This window comes from Xiphophorus couchianus, chromosome 23 (assembly GCF_001444195.1).
Source record: "Xiphophorus couchianus chromosome 23, X_couchianus-1.0, whole genome shotgun sequence".
Lineage (NCBI taxonomy): Eukaryota > Metazoa > Chordata > Actinopteri > Cyprinodontiformes > Poeciliidae > Xiphophorus > Xiphophorus couchianus.
Genome location: NC_040250.1, coordinates 13286712 through 13308379, shown reverse-complemented (window position 1 = coordinate 13308379; position 21668 = coordinate 13286712). Strand labels below are relative to the sequence as shown.

The window sequence follows — 21668 nt, the reverse complement described above, 5'->3', positions numbered from 1 at the left end:
GCTAGTATTTTGATGAAAAGCTTTGGTTTCATGAGACCATTCTTTCATATGTTTGCTGTGTCAACAAAGACTCTCTTATTACTACAACTTTGGTTAAATCTGAAGGCAGTGGGTTGAGGGGTATCAGAGCACGGGGGTCTAATTACAAATACATGCTGAATTATTTGAATATTTGTAATTAGAAAACCATGTACCATTTTCACTCCACCTCATACTTATACACGTCTTTACTTTGTCACATTAAATCCCAATAAAATATGCGAAAATATGTGAAAATTTGTGGCTATCATGTGACACAAGTACTTTAGTAAGGAACAGTATAGACAAAACAGTACCATGTCAGCTTATATTTATCTGGTCAAGTATTTATTATGAAGATAAAATTGGGCTGCAAGTGTATGTCATCCTGTTACTTATAGGAAATGTAAAGCTTGTGTAGTCTTGGAAACCAAGAAAACATACTGCAAAGTTGGATTCAAGCTTGGTGAGAACATCAAGCACAGCAGCTTTTACTGCAGGGGAAGGATGCATCCTGAAACACAGCACAAGAAATTACACAACTGAAATGTCGTTTGGATTCTTAAGAAGAAATGTGTTTAAGTTTTCCTCACTTGTAGGCTTGAGTTTTAGGGCTCGGGTGAAGTATTTAGGAAGGAGTTTACCCTCAGCATCACCTGCAGTCAGCAACACACCATTCTCTGACCAGAAGAACTCAGTACCATCTGTACAAGCCGAATACAAACACATAAAACACTTGTAAAAGGATTGAATTCTTTACTCACACAGGGTGGATGGAGAGGATTAAACTGCAGCCGTTACCAGCTAATCTTACCAGCCAGAGCTCTGGGGACATCAATAAACACAGCTAGGTCACAGTTTTTCCTCATGCCTGTTGGGAAAAGAAATAACGCTGATATTTGATGTTCAGCTCGTATAAGCTTCGATTTTTCTGTATTCAAACATAGAGAATACCGCTGATGATGCCATCTTCCCCTGGAAGTCCAGTTGACAGATGAATGTGAGTCCTATTCATGCAGCTCAGACCCTGCTGTTGAATGGATGGCCAGTTGCGGAGGTAGGAGCCATGAACGGCCTCGGCGGGGCAATCGGGAGAACCAGCTAGAACTGGTTTTAGCTCCAGATCCATAACCTGAGCAGAGATGAGATTCCTGATGAGATTTAAAGTTCTTAACAATTTGTTCAATTAGCTAAAAAATGTTTACAATTTCCCACATATCTGACTAGCACCAAGGAGAACATAAGTGAAACTCAGGTAAGCAAAGAGAACTTCTTTACTACTAGGATGACTGTGGCTCAGTGTGGGAAGATTAGTCATTTTGCAGTCCAAAAGTTGTGTGTTCGATTCCAGCTTCCATCATGTTGATGTGTCCCTGGGCAAGGAACTAAACCCCCAGTTGCCTGAATGCGAATGTGATAAATGTGGCTAATGAAAAGCACTTTGAGTAGTCATAGCATAGAAAAATGCAATATAAACTCAGTCCATTAACCATCACCATTAGCTGACTGCAAAAGAAAATACTAAAGCCACCATACTGTCACTATCACACTGCATGTGGTCAGTTGAAGGTTTTCCTGTGTAAAGGAAGATCTATTTTTTCCCACTCACCACATGCTTGCTCAGGATGTGGGATTGCTGCAAAGTCAAACACTTGGTGCAAATGTCTGTGCTTCCTTAGATACCTTTTTATCTGTTCATAATAAATAGTCATTATCAATATCTGAAGTATACAATAACTTTTATTGAATTATACAACTGTATCAGAATTTGTACACTATGCCAGAATTAGGTTGGTTTGAGTCTGCACTAAATTGTACATAATAGCAAATGCATTTAATTTTCATCATGAAAATTACATTTGTTATAAATAGGAATTACATTCTAAAACTTAAATGAATGTGATTTAATTAGGAACGCGTCTGCGCTGCCTGCCTGTAGTGAATGTCCCTGATTGGCTCGAATCTGCAACCGGCCATCCTCTGGGTGGGAGCGGAGCTTGAAGCGCTGCTTGTCATTTTTGGATACGACTCTCTCTACGTCTTCTAATGTGTACAAGTGGAACTGTGGGTGAGCCAGGAGATCCTCCACAAACAGGAAGCCATCTGTGGAGATATAAGTTGTTACAGCTATGGTCACATTTTACAGTTTCGTTTGAATACATCTACATAATATTTTTAAATTGTTTCCATGATGCAACATCTTTATATATATGCACATTATTGGCTAGACATCTGTTGAGTGAAACATTATTGTTGTCACTGTCAAATTAGGAGTAAAACCATAAATAAATAAAATTCAGTTCAGTTTATTTTCATAGAACTAATTCACAACACATCATCTCAATGCACTTCCCCCGAAAATGTAAGATTCAGTTCAATCACTCGTATGTTCCAATTGATCCTACAATAAAACAATGTAGTCAAGTTCAGTTAATTACTAAAATTGTTTTAAGAAGTTTACTATAAAAAAAAAACCTACAACTGCAATTAGCTTTAAAAACTCTTTCAGGCCCATAGAAAATACTTCTAGTTCAGTTCTTCTGTGTTTAGCCGTGTCTCTCTCCAGGACAAATTAATCATAACAAAAGTCATTCATTTGTGTCTGAAACTGTGAAAGTGTCATCTCACCTGTAGTCATTTGAAGTCCCATCTGTGTGGCTCCATGACGTAGCACATAAGACATGGATTTAGACAGATGAACATCTTTGTCCTGGTGGTAAAGAAGGTCTCATTTGATACACACTCAACTCTCTACCACCCTAATAATAGCTCTGTTTTATATTTAGAACCAAGCCTGCATTGTGTCGAATCTGCCATGCTGCCTGACAGCCAAAAGTACACATTTTTAAAATCAAAAATTAGGGAGGTAACATGTTGGCAAACGGGTCCAGTTAATAGGGATCTCACCTCACTACGCTTCCCCCTGCCTCCTCTTTTTCCTCCTCTTCCTCTGTCCATTAAAATACAGGTAGATCAGACCTTGTGCTGGAAATTTGGGAAGGAGTTATTAATTGAATTAATCTACATTTGACCGTGACAACTTTACGCTTTATTTAGTAGTGTGAGCCCTGCTCTATAATTATATCTAAGAAGCAGTCGCCCATATTATTTTGGTCAGTAGATTCAGCAATCTTCCTGCTTGTTTCCACTTCCTGTCTGTTTCACACCTCCGCCTGTAGGTGGCAGCACATCCTTATGCAGTGAAGTGGCACCACAGAGGAAAAGCCGCAGCCAGTGTTGAGAAGCATAACAGTTGATACAGGTAAATGAATACAGTATTTACATTTAATATAAGACGACGAAGAAGCGCTTAAACGTGTTGTTTCTGGTGCAACCCCCACTCAGCCTCAAAGCTTCCGGCGCTAAAATTTTAACTCAGGCGTTGAGCTAATTTTGCTAACTAGTGTTAGCATAGTTGTGCTACTGCTTGTTTTTGTGCTTGAATAATATTCGGAGATATTCGTGGTTTTTACCTGATGTGTACAATGTTGTGAGGGACGTTTCAGTTTTTCATCTGCATTGTATATCTTCTTAATATATGTTATATGTTAAGGTTCAGTCCTTTTCTTTGGACGCAGAAATTCAGCCTGGTTGCCATGGAGAGTAGGATACGGTAAAGCAGAGCAGCGCTTGGAAGATTCAGAAGCCAGAAAGGAGTTTGAAGACGGAAACATTCTGTCTTCATCGTGAGTTATTGTTTTTTTCTACTTATATTGTTTATATATATATATAAATATATATATATATATATATATATATATAGTACAGACCAAAAGTTTGGACACACCTTCTAATTCAATGGGTTTTCTTTATTTTCATGACTATTTATAAGGCAAGAAATCCCACTTATTAACCTGACAGGGCACACCTATGAAGTGAAAACCATTTCAGGTGACTACCTCTTGAAGCTCATCAAGAAAATGCAGAGTGTGTGCAAAGCAGTAATCACAGCAAAAGGTTGCTGCTTTGAAGAAACTAGAATATAAGGGGTATTTTCAGTTGTTTTACACTTTTTTGTTTAGTGCATATTTCCACATGTGTTATTCATAGTTTTGATGCCTTCAGTGTGAATCTACAATGTCAATGGTCATGAAAATAAAGGAAACTCATTGAATTAGAAGGTGTGTCCAAACATTTGGTCTGCACTGTATATACATATATACTTATTCACCCTTATACAGCTAAATAAAATTCAAGTATATTAAACAGATGTAGGAATATGAAGTGAAGTGAAAACCACTGATTATCTCTCCATCAAAGTGTCTGGGTTTAACAGGATGTATATGCATCAACTGAGCATTTTGTCCTTAAATTTACTACTTGGAAACAGAAATAATTGGCAAACATATGGATTTGAGTGAGTTTCACAAAGACTAAGTCTTGATTGCTAGAACAGAACCAAAATTGCAGCTTTTTTTAGGGTGTTACTTGTCTGTTCAGTATATATGAAAGAAGAAAAAGTGGTGAGCAAGTGACAGGGTCATGGACAGCAAAGGTTCATTGATGAAAGCGAACCATGACCTGATCTAATCATTTTTCTGGGAAACGCATGACATCTGGAGACAACAAGCTTGCTAAAGTAGTGGAATGCCTTAGGCAACTTTTTGCTGTGACACATTTGATTCTACCTTTCATTTGAATGTTAATTGTACATGACTTGTATGGTTGCAGACCATTTACACCCTTTCATTTCACCGGTGTCAAAGCAAAAATATTTCAAGAAGAATTAAAGGAGTAAAACAAGTTTCAGATGTTGGTTTAGCCTCCAGATTTCCCAGGTCTCAACACAATCAAGCATCTGTAGCATGTGCTAGACAAACAAGTGTGATTCATGGAGGCCCCAACCTGCAACTTACAGAACTTGGCATGTTTCTGCCTGAAAGGCAATACTGAGTTGGATTAGATATATGCTGTGCTGGTGTATATGACGTAATCGACAAAGATTGTAGAGCTGCTAGGGAAGAGAAAAAGAGAAATAAAGCATTTTCTTGTTAATCCATATGCCACATTTTGCGTCAATTAACTTGAAATATTATTGTTGTCTTTTATTCAGAATCTTTTGGGGATTTTGTTTTTGTTTGACCTTTCTACAGTTGATTCGTATTCCCTTCTTTTCTCAGGACATGGAGTTTCCTCAGCATTCCCAGCAGCTGCTATCAGCTCTGCGTTCCCAGCGGCAGCGAGGCTTCCTTTGCGATTGCACCGTACAAGTGGGCTCATCCCGTTTCCTGGCTCACCGGGCAGTTTTGGCCTCATGCTCGCCTTTCTTTCACATGTTTTACTCAGACTCTCCAGCTGGTAGCAGCACCAGCAGCTGTGTCACACTTGACAATGACATCGTCACATCTGCTGCATTTGGCTTGCTGTTGGACTTTGTCTATGAAGGTGTGCTGCAACTGGATGAGTCTCCTCCTGTGGAGGACATCTTGGCTGCCGCAAGCTTTCTGCACATGAACGAGGTGGTGAGAGTGTGTAAGAGGCGGCTGCAGAGGCGAGGGCCTCTGGCTGAGGCCGACAGCACACGCTCTGAAGAGAGCGGCGGGTTGAGGAAGGCACCAGAAGCAGGTAATGGCCACCCAGCTGAGGCCATGGTTGCAGACCACTCAAATCCAGTGACCACAGCAGTGCCTTTGTCCTCAGTATCTGAAGTGGCAGATGGGACTCAGTTGGAGTGTGTGAAGTCTGAGCAGAGGACAGGTGGAAGTTCATTAAAGATACAAACTCCTCTGAGCCCTGACCTTGCTGATACCACCCAGCCAGGCATGGACGGCCCTCCTTTGCCCCCAGCAGGGGAGCTGGTGCAGAGCCAGACAAACATATCTGCCTTTGTCCCTGTAAGTCTCACCAAGATGAGCCCAGGGGGTCAAGGCGAAGGATCTGCTCTCTGCAGTCCATGTAGCACCACAGAGACATACAGGTAATGGTCTCTTGTTTCTTGCTAGTTGTAATATTTAAAATATGTGTCTCCTCCATCTTTACCTCCACTTATTGAACTTTACAAAGGTTTCTAACTTTGTGGTTTCTGTGTAGATTATCCAAGGATTTTAAATCTGAAACATCTCTGTACAGTGAACATAGTTTCATATGTTAGTGCAAGGATTTATGGCACAGATTAGCATTGTCTAACCCCATGTTGTCATATGTTGTTCTGATTTAAAACACTCTTGAAAGGAGTGTTTTAAAAAAGGCTGCTGTAACAACAAAACATTTTAACCTGTTTTTAGCATCCTATATTAGCATACAGCACTTATTATTACTTATCACTATTATTGCCTTTAGCATTGGTAGCGGTAAAGATGAGTCTGTGTGTATTCCTTGTAAGAGGACAGAAACTCTGACCTAACCTATTAGATTTCAGTAACACTGTTGAAATTAAGCTGTCATGAAGCAGAAAACAGCTAACTTTGAATCTTCTTCCTGCAGTAAAAACTTCCACACAAAAGAGTGTTGTGATAATGATGCTTTCACTGAAGCCAAAATCAGACATTTGAGTTTCTGGCTGGAGTCAGATAAAACTCTGACTTATGAGATTTATCATGAGTCAGAGCACGTCAGTCTGATAATCAGCTGAATCCTCTGTTCATCTCTAAAGATTGTTACTGTTTATTGCTTAATTGAAGGAACAATCGAGCAGTTAATGAGTGAATTGACCTATGAGCCTCATTCCCAAAATATGTATTTTTGTGTTATTAAATAAAGTATCTGCATAAAACATAACATTGATTTCTTTTAATGTATACTGAAGGCTTTATTAGGTTATCCAAGGTATTCTGGTTTCTGTTCCTTATATCTGATTTTGAATCTATTTATCTGTTTTTAACCAGCTACAGTGCGATCCAGCAGCCTTCCTCCTCTTCCTCCTCTCTGCTTCCTCAGAGCCAGTCTGGTGCTCGGTCTGTGGTCTCTCTCAACGTTTCAGAATCCCACCTTTCCATCGGAGGACATCCAGAGCAGCTCAGACCGTCTGCTGAGAATTTCTCTGAGACTGACCACAGAAACATTCTTACCAGAGAACAGAGGATGGTCAAGTCAATCCAAGCACCTGCCCTGACCAAAAACTTCCAGACCAACTCCAGACAGTCGGCTCTTCAACAAGCACCATTACAAATCAGAATCCAGAGCGCAGTAACACTCCAGCATCAGAGCTCGAACCTTCAACGCGGTCCTCAAATGCGAACGCTTCAACGACCCGAGGATGAAACCGAAACACCGCTTGTGGCTGGAAAACGATCACGTCCTCCAGGTGGAGCAAAGACAGGCAACGACGAAGAGATTTTGGAAATCAAAGAAGAGGCGATTATTATTTCTGATGAAGAGCTAGAGGAGGAGAAAGAAGATATTGGGGAGAAAGAATCGGTGATGGATGTGGAAGAGGAATACGAGGAGGATATCCAGGAAGAAGAGCTGAATAGTCCTCAGTTTGTTTCCACACATTCACAGGGACTCCTACAAATAAACCCTCATTCAAATGACTACTCCTTCCCCCTCTCACCCTCTTCCTCATCTTCCGGCGCCGGACCCTCCTCCCAGGACACTTCCTCCTTTGTTCCTCCATCCTCCTCTCAGCAACATCCGGACCCTCCCGGCTACTTCCAAGAACTCCAGGACTCCATGGGCAACTTCGTTGAAGACGTGCCAACATGTGGGGTCTGTGGGAAGACATTTTCATGCACATATACTCTAAGACGCCACGCCATTGTGCACACACGTGAACGGCCTTACGAGTGCCGCTACTGCTACAGGAGCTACACGCAGTCTGGGGATTTGTACCGACACATCCGCAAAGCTCACGACCAGACGCTGCCCGCTAAACGCAGCAAGGCAGACACAGAGGGACCCCTGCTGCCGCAGCCCCCTCCTCACTGCTAACACGCTAGCCACTTATTCCCAAATATGTGAACTTTAACCTGATCTATTAACACTAAATCAAAACTTGCATTTAGTAGAGGAACAACTAACAATTTTTATGGTCATTTATCTGATTTTGTTTGTCTTTTGTGAAGGTTTTAAAACATGCAACAATGTTATTTTGTGGACAAAGAGTTTTCACCAAACAAAGTTAATTAAGTTTGTGCTTGTTTGATTATCTGGTGAAAAACCCCAGAAAAAAATTGGATTAGAATCACATTGACACCTGACAGTAAATGAAATATGCAGTTCATTACGAAAGTAGCCGTAACGCTTGACCTGTTTCACATTTAGTGACGTTAAAACTGCATCTTTTGTACGGCACAAAGTACAAAAATGAACAGTATATATTATTCACTGCACAACCCCATGTTTCATGCATGGGGTTTAAAAATTGAGTAATAAAATAAATAATTTAGGAATAATCTAAAGCTTAGATTTAATTGATCTTAGAAGCAGAGAGAGTAGATATTTTTAAGACAGGGACTTTAGTCCTTTCTATCTTATCCCAGTTTTTTAAATTTGTTTTTATTGTTACACTCACTGGTATTATTCAGGTTTATTATTGCCCTTTTCATGGATTGTTTGTTCAGGTTATAAATAGCAAATTAACCTAATGGTTCAGTTTCACACTGAGGTTAATATTAGTACTGTGTTAAAAAAGCTTTTTCAAAAGAAATGATCGATAAAGACCAAAAATCCTCTCCTAACAGCAGCAGCTGTTGAATCTCCTCGTAAGCACAAAAGCAAAACATGCTTCAGTGGTTTGAGTATCAGCTTGACTAACATTGACATATCGCTGTAAGAAAATCATGAAAAATGTTTCCTCTGTGCTACTTTTTATATCTGAAGAGCATTTTATAGTTTAGGTTGTAACAAATTATTTTGTCATTGTTATTGAATTCAGTTTGATAGTCTCATAAGGTTGTATCAATTGGTTGTTAATGAGCTTTATTAAAATGTTATAAAGAATTGTACACAAAGTTGTTTACCATGTAAGTTAAAAAAAGAATTGATATTATATAAGTTGTAATATGTATTGGTGTCCTGTTACTGTGAGCCAGCAGATTTAGATGGAGATAATTTTAATGTTGTGTTTTGCTTCAACAAGATGAAGCTAAAAGTTGGTCACATTTCTGATGTATCTCTTTCCTGTATCTTTTCCATTTTGCCTCGCATTTCATTCTTTGAGTAAATTAAACAAAACATTCCAGGTTTCAGCTCATTCATACTGTAACAGTCAGGACAATCTGTTAGCATTTAGATTGACTAAACACCTGCAATTTTAATGGACCAACATTGGCTCACTTCAAACCGTTCTTCACTACGCCCACTTCATGCCTTTAACCGGAGGCAGAAACCCAGATGAAGGGTGGAGTAAAAAGGAGGTAATCCACTAAATGTTTGCCTTATCTTAATGTCTTTGTATGTGCCTGATTGAGTCTGTGGAAGTTCTTGTTCTGCACTATTTTAAATGTTTCAAGACACTTTCTATAAAAAAAATGATGTTGATATTACTGTAAAACAAACAAAAAAAACCAAGAGTTTTAAACTGATACTTTTAATGGACAACAGCAGTGATCATTTAGAGGGTTTTGTTAGTCCTAATGTCCAATATCTAAATGTCACTTTGTGAATAAATGGTGTTCTGTGGCACAAATGTTTGACTGTTTTACTAATTCACAAAATTCTCTTCAGCCGGTGTTTTGGTTTTCTTATTTACAAAAAAAACATTTTATTGCTCTGAGACAGGAACACTACTTAGATTAAGCAGCAATAAGTGGGCTTTGCGTGTGTCACATGTAATCAGCCTCAAGTGTCTTCAGTCTTCAACCGTCCCATGGATCTGTGAAAATACAAAAAATGAGCATTTTTATTTTTGTCAAGAGTGGAATAACAAAAGACAATTTAAGTGTTTTTTGGGGGTTTTTTTAAGAATTAGGTACACAGTTTTAAATTTGGTGTGAATTTTCTCCTGTCCACACAGGCTCAAATATATATATATATATATATACAACCTCACTAATATTTGAATTATTGTTTCAAAGTAAAGTCCCATCAGTGACTCACTGCCTCAGCCAGCTCGGGCCAGTCCATTGCCATCACCACGGTGTCGTCTGAAGTGGGAGGTGTTTCCAGGTTCCAGTATGTGAGCTTGTCAAACACTGAGGTCACCTTCACTGTCCTGTCCTGTGGACAGAGAGTCATTGGCTTGTACCTTATGTTCTGCCTCATGGACGGTGGATGTTTTCATGAGCCAGAGAGTTGGAGAGGTTTCCACTGCTGTGGAGCGCATGAGTTTACCTCCTGGTCAGAGCCGTGTCTGTCGACCTCCTTCAGAACCAGACCCGTGTAGCCCTGAGGACAGCTGATTTCCTGTCCCTTTAACCCACGTCCTCTGAATGACACTGTCTTTTCTGCAAATGGACAGATATGTTAGTTACAAACAGCATAAAGTAGCACATTATGAAGTGGAAGGAAGATTGTACATCTTTATTGCTTAGCTAAACTACATGATAAACACTTTCTGAAACATGACTAAAACACAGCAGTATTATGGTAATCTGCTTGTAGACAGGCATTACTGGTAGCAAATACTGGTCTATAATCTGTGTACCTTTTTTGTTTTCTTTTGTTGTTGCGGTGAAATACTGTGAGACCTGGGCGAGCCCATTGTGCTCAATCTCACAGGGCATGAGGTGGACCGGGACCTTCTCTGCCCGCTTTAGTGAGGACAGATGGAGACGAGTAACACTGGCGTTACAGGACATCCTGCAACCAGAAGACAAGAGAGGAGAAACTAACCCATGAAATCAAGACAATCCTCATTTCTTTTTGACCATGAAGTAATTTCAGGCTTAATTATTGAGCAATTTCTAAGCTACAGGAACTGTTTCTAATTTTCCATCTACAACATGAAGCTGTGTGGAAAATAAATGCAAAAATCAGGGACAGTTTCAGATTCGGCCTGCAAAACAAAACCAAAAATAAAACTTGTCAGTTTCTGCAAGTCCATCAGTTTTAAATGTTATTTCCCATTTCATCAGATGCCTTTTTAAATTTGTAACTTTAATGAGTCAGAACGTTCAACTGTGAGATTTATTCCCTATTTTAAGACATATTATTTAATTTGTCACTCTCGCATTGCCATATTATGTACATGTGCACAGTTTCAGTACTGTATACGAACCTATCAGCCTTGATTGGAAATGTATCTTTACTTATTCCAGAAATAGTAAACGGGAAAGACCGAATCATTTCAATGAGACATAAACCCCCTGAAATAAAACAGGGTGCACTTTCTTCTTTTTTACTATGCCTGAAGCTGCTGCTGAGCTGGATTTGATGCTCCGCCTTGGTGAAATACAAAAACCACGGCTTTTTAAATAAAGACGAAGTAATATTTGTTTCACTCAAATATCGCTAAACTGCAATGGAAAAGATTGGTATATAATAAAAACAATTATTACCTTCCTTTAAATGTAACATGAAATGTAAACATGAACCGTTTCCGCCAGCTGTCTTCTTCTCTTCACTAAAAACATATTTTGGCGCGGTGTTTCGATTCAGGCAGGGGATAATGCCCCCTGCTGGACCGAAGAGGATTTATCTTCTATTGGACCTTCTATTGGACCTTCTATTGGACCGCAGGGTCTTCTATTGGACCCTGCGGTCAGAGGTAAATCTACTTAGGTTGTTTTGAGAGCTCACATGAAAATTTGAGCTTTTTCCTAATTGTTCCCGTTTAGATTTTAGGTTCAGAGTAGCATCATAACTGCTGTGAATATTACGTGAGGTAAACTTATCACCTAAAGGATAAAAAAGTCTGGAGATTTTGAAGCGGATATCAAGAAAATGAAGGATGTTTGTGCAGTAGTCTAAGAAAAGTTTATTTGCAATATTTTAGAACGATTACATGTTTTGGAAGTACTTTTAAAGTTCTTTTGCTGACGTTTGCAGCTTCTCACCCATTTGTTTGTCCGTATTCAGAAAAATATTTATAAAGCTTCATACCTCAGCAGACCATGTGTTTGTTTACACAAAAAACAACATATTAAATATCTGTTTTAAACTAAAGACAAGACAAGTTTAGTTGTTGAGCATCATTTGCACAAAGTGCTTTAAGAGGATAATAAAGAAAAAGAAATGAGAATAAACAAATACAAAGGAATTATACATAATTTAACATATACAAAATACACAATGCAAATTTAAAAACAAATAGCTAAGATGTGATTAAAAATGTGACAAAAACAATATCTTGTGTTATGGATCTTTTGTGTGGATATTCTTCGTGGCTGTTGTTAATTAAAGAAATATTATTTGAAAATAGTTGCACATCATCATTAAACCCAGATCAAAGTTTGTGATGAATTGCAATTAAGATGTATATTATTCAAAAACCTTAGGTTCTTTTTTACCCATGGCAAGTCATAAAGACAGTTTATTCTCATGTATTTAGCTATAGAAGAAGAAAATTACAGTTGAATGCTTAATGTTCAATTTTAAGGATTAGTTAGTCCTCTTGTCCTCTCCACAAACTGCTGGGAGAGGTGCAAGGACTGGATAGATAATTGGAAAAGCAGCCAAAGTTAGTGCGGAAGACACAGAACATTTATATAAGCATTAAAAGAACATAATTTGCAAAACTGTCTAAAATCCTCTTCTAAGAAAAAACCTAAAATTCCACCAAAGGTTAAGGACAAAGCTTCTTTTCTTTGTGTTGCTTGCCAGAGGGAGTGTAACAAACTACTAACTATGCAGAGTGCCAGCATTTCCTTGGTTCTCTATGTCATATTATCACTAAAAAACTTTTTTTTTCCTAAAACTCCCCCACCAAATTAATCAACTGGAGCATAAGACAAAGTTGTTCACAGGATCTGGATCATACCATGCTGCCATCATGCATGACTGCAACTTCTAACTATTCCAGTCAGGGTGGCCAATCTATGTCTGAATTGAAGGATCTTACATTAAACCGAACTTATCTTATTTGTACTGAAAAGAACTGAACAAAACCAAAATACACTAAATATACTAAATCAGATGTATTTAGACGTGTTCTGCGACTTTATGTATTTCAGTTTCTACACACTTGAGTCAAATAATCAGGTTGTTAGCAAGAATCTGGAGAACTTGGCTGCATACTGAGGAACTAATTCAGCCATTTGATTCATGTGTGTTGGTCCATGAAACGTTGCAGCAGCTTGAGAAATAAAGTTAAAGACTCTTCTATTAAACTAAACTATATGGTAGTAAACTATAAATTACTGAACTGGTCTGCAAGCTAAGCTGAGGTCATCTACGCTCTGATATATTAAGCTGAACTGAACTGTACTGTCCTGAAGTGAACTGAACCGAACCAAACCAAACCAAACTGAACTGAACTTACTGACATTTACTTGCATTCAACTGAACTGAACACTACTGAACTGAAACGAATAATGCTAACTTGAAACTGAATTGTGAACCGTTGAACATAGCTAAGTTAAAATTTACTAAACTGAATTGATCAGAACTAAACTGAACTGAACTTCACTGTGGGGAGCTGAACTTTGAACTAAATTATAATAAATGTAAGAGAGCAGTCAAGTACTGAAGTAAACATTATTCACTGAACTGATTTAAACCAAACTGAACTGTATCACTGTACCGAAAAGAGAAACTAATGTAACATGGAAAAGGAATCAGTTTAAAAACAGAGCAAATCCAAATTATTTGCTTTGGAGTGAATAATTACTGGATTGAATGCAGGTGAGAGAACGAGGAACAGAACAGGTGATCAGATGGCAAGCAGAGAAAAAACTCAGAAAAGCAAACAGAAATCATAATCAGATAAAGGAAATAATAATAAGTCAAAAAGAACAAGAAAAGAAGCAGCAATTATGAAAACAATCAAGGACCAAAAGATACAATTATTTAATATTACATATAAAAATCCAGAAAACATAATATATATATAAATATATACATATATGTGTGTGTATATGAAAATGGTGTAAAATCAAGAAGTATTGATAAAAATTAAATGCAGTCATAAAAAATTTAGATGAAATTATGTTTTGTGTCTGTTCCAGCTCTTGATCTCAGTTAGATGAAGCATGTCTTCATGTGGGCTGGGCAAAATTCATCCAATGACAGATTTTTAAAGCCCTGATGATAAGACATGTAAGGGTTTCTGCATTTCACCAAGATCACTGCAGACGGAGAAACTTCAGGGAGCGATTTCCTAACAACTCTCAGTCGGCCAACAGGAACCAGAGGTGAGTTTCTAAAGGAAGGGAGAGGACAGCTTCTGCTTCTGCTTACCCAATAGATAAATGTTTTTACAGCTTTGAGTTTAAAGGGAACAGCATCAGGAACCTAAAGTGTTGACTTCATAATAATTTCTAACTCTTTTAGAAACTATATCCAACTTAAGTTAAGAAAACTTACTTTCACATATGTTTATTTAACTCTTTATTGTTTAAACAGGCTTTATGTTGAGTATTTTTCATTGTGTTATTTTATCTTTTGTATTGGCTGAATCGTTATTTACTGGTTTTCTGTGCAGCATTTTGTGATAGTTTGACACAGTTTGAAGTCATCTGATGTGAACGGGCCCACGTTGTAACTCCGATTGGACTCGGTGGTTTTTGCTGATCTCATTTCTTTGAATTTTAAAGCTTGTGCCCTTCATTTGTAACATCATTTGCTACACTTTTCTTTTCTCATTGGTTTATGTGCAATGCTTCCTGTCCTATTTTCCAAGAAAATCTGGAAAAGTTCAGACATTTTGAATATTCAATGTCACTTCATGTTTATTGAGTCATTTGGGTTTCTTACAGTTAAATCAGTTTGCCAAAATGTCCTATTTTTTCAGGTGTTATGGATCAGGAAAGCCACCTGTCCTCAGAGGAAGAAGCTGGAGAACCTTCAGTCGTCATCGGTCTGGTTCTGCTACGGCTCCAGCATGCAGTCGTCCTGTGGTTCTCCAGGGCAAGACGCAGACTCCTGCAGGGGTTCACTGTGTTCTCCACGGTGCTTCTGCTCCTCTGGATCGCAACTTTTCTATACGGGACCTTCTACTACTCCTACATGCCCAAAGCGGCTTTTTCTGCACCGGTATACTACTACTACAGGTGGGTACGGTGGGTTTGGTGTGGCACAGAAAAGACACAAAAGACACAAGCTTTTTGTTGAAATTTCTTTTCTTATCAGGGGAGCTGGTGCAGAGCCAGACAAACATATCTGCCTTTGTCCCTGTAAGTCTCACCAAGATGAGCCCAGGGGGTCAAGGCGAAGGATCTGCTCTCTGCAGTCCATGTAGCACCACAGAGACATACAGGTAATGGTCTCTTGTTTCTTGCTAGTTGTAATATTTAAAATATGTGTCTCCTCCATCTTTACCTCCACTTATTGAACTTTACAAAGGTTTCTAACTTTGTGGTTTCTGTGTAGATTATCCAAGGATTTTAAATCTGAAACATCTCTGTACAGTGAACATAGTTTCATATGTTAGTGCAAGGATTTATGGCACAGATTAGCATTGTCTAACCCCATGTTGTCATATGTTGTTCTGATTTAAAACACTCTTGAAAGGAGTGTTTTAAAAAAGGCTGCTGTAACAACAAAACATTTTAACCTGTTTTTAGCATCCTATATTAGCATACAGCACTTATTATTACTTATCACTATTATTGCCTTTAGCATTGGTAGCGGTAAAGATGAGTCTGTGTGTATTCCTTGTAAGAGGACAGAAACTCTGACCTAACCTATTAGATTTCAGTAACACTGTTGAAATTAAGCTGTCATGAAGCAGAAAACAGCTAACTTTGAATCTTCTTCCTGCAGTAAAAACTTCCACACAAAAGAGTGTTGTGATAATGATGCTTTCACTGAAGCCAAAATCAGACATTTGAGTTTCTGGCTGGAGTCAGATAAAACTCTGACTTATGAGATTTATCATGAGTCAGAGCACGTCAGTCTGATAATCAGCTGAATCCTCTGTTCATCTCTAAAGATTGTTACTGTTTATTGCTTAATTGAAGGAACAATCGAGCAGTTAATGAGTGAATTGACCTATGAGCCTCATTCCCAAAATATGTATTTTTGTGTTATTAAATAAAGTATCTGCATAAAACATAACATTGATTTCTTTTAATGTATACTGAAGGCTTTATTAGGTTATCCAAGGTATTCTGGTTTCTGTTCCTTATATCTGATTTTGAATCTATTTATCTGTTTTTAACCAGCTACAGTGCGATCCAGCAGCCTTCCTCCTCTTCCTCCTCTCTGCTTCCTCAGAGCCAGTCTGGTGCTCGGTCTGTGGTCTCTCTCAACGTTTCAGAATCCCACCTTTCCATCGGAGGACATCCAGAGCAGCTCAGACCGTCTGCTGAGAATTTCTCTGAGACTGACCACAGAAACATTCTTACCAGAGAACAGAGGATGGTCAAGTCAATCCAAGCACCTGCCCTGACCAAAAACTTCCAGACCAACTCCAGACAGTCGGCTCTTCAACAAGCACCATTACAAATCAGAATCCAGAGCGCAGTAACACTCCAGCATCAGAGCTCGAACCTTCAACGCGGTCCTCAAATGCGAACGCTTCAACGACCCGAGGATGAAACCGAAACACCGCTTGTGGCTGGAAAACGATCACGTCCTCCAGGTGGAGCAAAGACAGGCAACGACGAAGAGATTTTGGAAATCAAAGAAGAGGCGATTATTATTTCTGATGAAGAGCTAGAGGAGGAGAAAGAAGATATTGGGGAGAAAGAATCGGTGATGGATGTGGAAGAGGAATACGAGGAGGATATCCAGGAAGAAGAGCTGAATAGTCCTCAGTTTGTTTCCACACATTCACAGGGACTCCTACAAATAAACCCTCATTCAAATGACTACTCCTTCCCCCTCTCACCCTCTTCCTCATCTTCCGGCGCCGGACCCTCCTCCCAGGACACTTCCTCCTTTGTTCCTCCATCCTCCTCTCAGCAACATCCGGACCCTCCCGGCTACTTCCAAGAACTCCAGGACTCCATGGGCAACTTCGTTGAAGACGTGCCAACATGTGGGGTCTGTGGGAAGACATTTTCATGCACATATACTCTAAGACGCCACGCCATTGTGCACACACGTGAACGGCCTTACGAGTGCCGCTACTGCTACAGGAGCTACACGCAGTCTGGGGATTTGTACCGACACATCCGCAAAGCTCACGACCAGACGCTGCCCGCTAAACGCAGCAAGGCAGACACAGAGGGACCCCTGCTGCCGCAGCCCCCTCCTCACTGCTAACACGCTAGCCACTTATTCCCAAATATGTGAACTTTAACCTGATCTATTAACACTAAATCAAAACTTGCATTTAGTAGAGGAACAACTAACAATTTTTATGGTCATTTATCTGATTTTGTTTGTCTTTTGTGAAGGTTTTAAAACATGCAACAATGTTATTTTGTGGACAAAGAGTTTTCACCAAACAAAGTTAATTAAGTTTGTGCTTGTTTGATTATCTGGTGAAAAACCCCAGAAAAAAATTGGATTAGAATCACATTGACACCTGACAGTAAATGAAATATGCAGTTCATTACGAAAGTAGCCGTAACGCTTGACCTGTTTCACATTTAGTGACGTTAAAACTGCATCTTTTGTACGGCACAAAGTACAAAAATGAACAGTATATATTATTCACTGCACAACCCCATGTTTCATGCATGGGGTTTAAAAATTGAGTAATAAAATAAATAATTTAGGAATAATCTAAAGCTTAGATTTAATTGATCTTAGAAGCAGAGAGAGTAGATATTTTTAAGACAGGGACTTTAGTCCTTTCTATCTTATCCCAGTTTTTTAAATTTGTTTTTATTGTTACACTCACTGGTATTATTCAGGTTTATTATTGCCCTTTTCATGGATTGTTTGTTCAGGTTATAAATAGCAAATTAACCTAATGGTTCAGTTTCACACTGAGGTTAATATTAGTACTGTGTTAAAAAAGCTTTTTCAAAAGAAATGATCGATAAAGACCAAAAATCCTCTCCTAACAGCAGCAGCTGTTGAATCTCCTCGTAAGCACAAAAGCAAAACATGCTTCAGTGGTTTGAGTATCAGCTTGACTAACATTGACATATCGCTGTAAGAAAATCATGAAAAATGTTTCCTCTGTGCTACTTTTTATATCTGAAGAGCATTTTATAGTTTAGGTTGTAACAAATTATTTTGTCATTGTTATTGAATTCAGTTTGATAGTCTCATAAGGTTGTATCAATTGGTTGTTAATGAGCTTTATTAAAATGTTATAAAGAATTGTACACAAAGTTGTTTACCATGTAAGTTAAAAAAAGAATTGATATTATATAAGTTGTAATATGTATTGGTGTCCTGTTACTGTGAGCCAGCAGATTTAGATGGAGATAATTTTAATGTTGTGTTTTGCTTCAACAAGATGAAGCTAAAAGTTGGTCACATTTCTGATGTATCTCTTTCCTGTATCTTTTCCATTTTGCCTCGCATTTCATTCTTTGAGTAAATTAAACAAAACATTCCAGGTTTCAGCTCATTCATACTGTAACAGTCAGGACAATCTGTTAGCATTTAGATTGACTAAACACCTGCAATTTTAATGGACCAACATTGGCTCACTTCAAACCGTTCTTCACTACGCCCACTTCATGCCTTTAACCGGAGGCAGAAACCCAGATGAAGGGTGGAGTAAAAAGGAGGTAATCCACTAAATGTTTGCCTTATCTTAATGTCTTTGTATGTGCCTGATTGAGTCTGTGGAAGTTCTTGTTCTGCACTATTTTAAATGTTTCAAGACACTTTCTATAAAAAAAATGATGTTGATATTACTGTAAAACAAACAAAAAAAACCAAGAGTTTTAAACTGATACTTTTAATGGACAACAGCAGTGATCATTTAGAGGGTTTTGTTAGTCCTAATGTCCAATATCTAAATGTCACTTTGTGAATAAATGGTGTTCTGTGGCACAAATGTTTGACTGTTTTACTAATTCACAAAATTCTCTTCAGCCGGTGTTTTGGTTTTCTTATTTACAAAAAAAACATTTTATTGCTCTGAGACAGGAACACTACTTAGATTAAGCAGCAATAAGTGGGCTTTGCGTGTGTCACATGTAATCAGCCTCAAGTGTCTTCAGTCTTCAACCGTCCCATGGATCTGTGAAAATACAAAAAATGAGCATTTTTATTTTTGTCAAGAGTGGAATAACAAAAGACAATTTAAGTGTTTTTTGGGGGTTTTTTTAAGAATTAGGTACACAGTTTTAAATTTGGTGTGAATTTTCTCCTGTCCACACAGGCTCAAATATATATATATATATATATACAACCTCACTAATATTTGAATTATTGTTTCAAAGTAAAGTCCCATCAGTGACTCACTGCCTCAGCCAGCTCGGGCCAGTCCATTGCCATCACCACGGTGTCGTCTGAAGTGGGAGGTGTTTCCAGGTTCCAGTATGTGAGCTTGTCAAACACTGAGGTCACCTTCACTGTCCTGTCCTGTGGACAGAGAGTCATTGGCTTGTACCTTATGTTCTGCCTCATGGACGGTGGATGTTTTCATGAGCCAGAGAGTTGGAGAGGTTTCCACTGCTGTGGAGCGCATGAGTTTACCTCCTGGTCAGAGCCGTGTCTGTCGACCTCCTTCAGAACCAGACCCGTGTAGCCCTGAGGACAGCTGATTTCCTGTCCCTTTAACCCACGTCCTCTGAATGACACTGTCTTTTCTGCAAATGGACAGATATGTTAGTTACAAACAGCATAAAGTAGCACATTATGAAGTGGAAGGAAGATTGTACATCTTTATTGCTTAGCTAAACTACATGATAAACACTTTCTGAAACATGACTAAAACACAGCAGTATTATGGTAATCTGCTTGTAGACAGGCATTACTGGTAGCAAATACTGGTCTATAATCTGTGTACCTTTTTTGTTTTCTTTTGTTGTTGCGGTGAAATACTGTGAGACCTGGGCGAGCCCATTGTGCTCAATCTCACAGGGCATGAGGTGGACCGGGACCTTCTCTGCCCGCTTTAGTGAGGACAGATGGAGACGAGTAACACTGGCGTTACAGGACATCCTGCAACCAGAAGACAAGAGAGGAGAAACTAACCCATGAAATCAAGACAATCCTCATTTCTTTTTGACCATGAAGTAATTTCAGGCTTAATTATTGAGCAATTTCTAAGCTACAGGAACTGTTTCTAATTTTCCATCTACAACATGAAGCTGTGTGGAAAATAAATGCAAAAATCAGGGACAGTTTCAGATTCGGCCTGCAAAACAAAACCAAAAATAAAACTTGTCAGTTTCTGCAAGTCCATCAGTTTTAAATGTTATTTCCCATTTCATCAGATGCCTTTTTAAATTTGTAACTTTAATGAGTCAGAACGTTCAACTGTGAGATTTATTCCCTATTTTAAGACATATTATTTAATTTGTCACTCTCGCATTGCCATATTATGTACATGTGCACAGTTTCAGTACTGTATACGAACCTATCAGCCTTGATTGGAAATGTATCTTTACTTATTCCAGAAATAGTAAACGGGAAAGACCGAATCATTTCAATGAGACATAAACCCCCTGAAATAAAACAGGGTGCACTTTCTTCTTTTTTACTATGCCTGAAGCTGCTGCTGAGCTGGATTTGATGCTCCGCCTTGGTGAAATACAAAAACCACGGCTTTTTAAATAAAGACGAAGTAATATTTGTTTCACTCAAATATCGCTAAACTGCAATGGAAAAGATTGGTATATAATAAAAACAATTATTACCTTCCTTTAAATGTAACATGAAATGTAAACATGAACCGTTTCCGCCAGCTGTCTTCTTCTCTTCACTAAAAACATATTTTGGCGCGGTGTTTCGATTCAGGCAGGGGATAATGCCCCCTGCTGGACCGAAGAGGATTTATCTTCTATTGGACCTTCTATTGGACCTTCTATTGGACCGCAGGGTCTTCTATTGGACCCTGCGGTCAGAGGTAAATCTACTTAGGTTGTTTTGAGAGCTCACATGAAAATTTGAGCTTTTTCCTAATTGTTCCCGTTTAGATTTTAGGTTCAGAGTAGCATCATAACTGCTGTGAATATTACGTGAGGTAAACTTATCACCTAAAGGATAAAAAAGTCTGGAGATTTTGAAGCGGATATCAAGAAAATGAAGGATGTTTGTGCAGTAGTCTAAGAAAAGTTTATTTGCAATATTTTAGAACGATTACATGTTTTGGAAGTACTTTTAAAGTTCTTTTGCTGACGTTTGCAGCTTCTCACCCATTTGTTTGTCCGTATTCAGAAAAATATTTATAAAGCTTCATACCTCAGCAGACCATGTGTTTGTTTACACAAAAAACAACATATTAAATATCTGTTTTAAACTAAAGACAAGACAAGTTTAGTTGTTGAGCATCATTTGCACAAAGTGCTTTAAGAGGATAATAAAGAAAAAGAAATGAGAATAAACAAATACAAAGGAATTATACATAATTTAACATATACAAAATACACAATGCAAATTTAAAAACAAATAGCTAAGATGTGATTAAAAATGTGACAAAAACAATATCTTGTGTTATGGATCTTTTGTGTGGATATTCTTCGTGGCTGTTGTTAATTAAAGAAATATTATTTGAAAATAGTTGCACATCATCATTAAACCCAGATCAAAGTTTGTGATGAATTGCAATTAAGATGTATATTATTCAAAAACCTTAGGTTCTTTTTTACCCA

General features: G+C 38.4%; 4 protein-coding genes and 1 long non-coding RNA gene across 10 annotated transcripts; 2 read left to right on the top strand and 3 right to left on the bottom strand.

Moving 5' to 3' along the window:
- Positions 1–344: 344 nt before the first annotated feature.
- On the bottom strand, positions 345–3625 carry trpt1 (tRNA phosphotransferase 1). 4 transcript variants are annotated; one of them, XM_028008647.1, is made up of 8 exons: positions 3492–3625; positions 2926–3003; positions 2647–2728; positions 1952–2121; positions 973–1150; positions 833–889; positions 612–722; positions 345–532 (listed from the first exon to the last, which is right to left on the bottom strand). In XM_028008647.1, exons 2-8 carry the CDS (start codon positions 2974–2976, stop codon positions 510–512), a joined length of 672 nt encoding a protein of 223 aa, XP_027864448.1. In that variant the 5' UTR covers positions 2977–3003; positions 3492–3625; the 3' UTR covers positions 345–509. The 4 variants fall into 4 exon arrangements, with proteins under 4 accessions (XP_027864448.1, XP_027864447.1, XP_027864450.1 ...); XM_028008646.1 differs by lacking the exon at positions 3492–3625 and having other exon boundaries at positions 2926–3168; XM_028008649.1 differs by lacking the exon at positions 3492–3625 and having other exon boundaries at positions 820–843; positions 2926–3168.
- Positions 3599–18900, top strand: zbtb3 (zinc finger and BTB domain containing 3). Of its 2 annotated transcripts, XM_028008645.1 has the most exons (4): positions 3599–3704; positions 5139–5816; positions 15135–15253; positions 16161–18900. In XM_028008645.1, exons 2-4 carry the CDS (start codon positions 5142–5144, stop codon positions 17203–17205), a joined length of 1839 nt encoding a protein of 612 aa, XP_027864446.1. In that variant the 5' UTR covers positions 3599–3704; positions 5139–5141; the 3' UTR covers positions 17206–18900. The 2 variants fall into 2 exon arrangements, with proteins under 2 accessions (XP_027864446.1, XP_027864445.1); XM_028008644.1 differs by lacking the exons at positions 15135–15253; positions 16161–18900 and adding an exon at positions 6843–9582 and having other exon boundaries at positions 5139–5935.
- On the bottom strand, positions 9628–11480 carry LOC114139036 (ribonuclease H2 subunit C-like). The gene is made up of 5 exons (XM_028008651.1): positions 11397–11480; positions 10544–10698; positions 10231–10343; positions 9997–10116; positions 9628–9772 (listed from the first exon to the last, which is right to left on the bottom strand). Exons 1-5 carry the CDS (start codon positions 11426–11428, stop codon positions 9749–9751), a joined length of 444 nt encoding a protein of 147 aa, XP_027864452.1. The 5' UTR covers positions 11429–11480; the 3' UTR covers positions 9628–9748.
- LOC114139038 (uncharacterized) lies at positions 14018–15047 on the top strand. Its single transcript, XR_003594370.1, has 2 exons — positions 14018–14189; positions 14789–15047. It is a non-coding gene; the product is annotated as an uncharacterized LOC114139038 (long non-coding RNA).
- Positions 18790–20831, bottom strand: LOC114139037 (ribonuclease H2 subunit C-like). Of its 2 annotated transcripts, XM_028008654.1 has the most exons (6): positions 20715–20757; positions 20564–20598; positions 19862–20016; positions 19549–19661; positions 19315–19434; positions 18790–19090 (listed from the first exon to the last, which is right to left on the bottom strand). In XM_028008654.1, the coding sequence occupies exons 3-6, from the start codon at positions 20013–20015 to the stop codon at positions 19067–19069; spliced, it is 411 nt and encodes a 136-aa protein (XP_027864455.1). In that variant the 5' UTR covers position 20016; positions 20564–20598; positions 20715–20757; the 3' UTR covers positions 18790–19066. The 2 variants fall into 2 exon arrangements, with proteins under 2 accessions (XP_027864455.1, XP_027864453.1); XM_028008652.1 differs by lacking the exon at positions 20564–20598 and having other exon boundaries at positions 20715–20831.
- Positions 20832–21668: the final 837 nt, after the last annotated feature.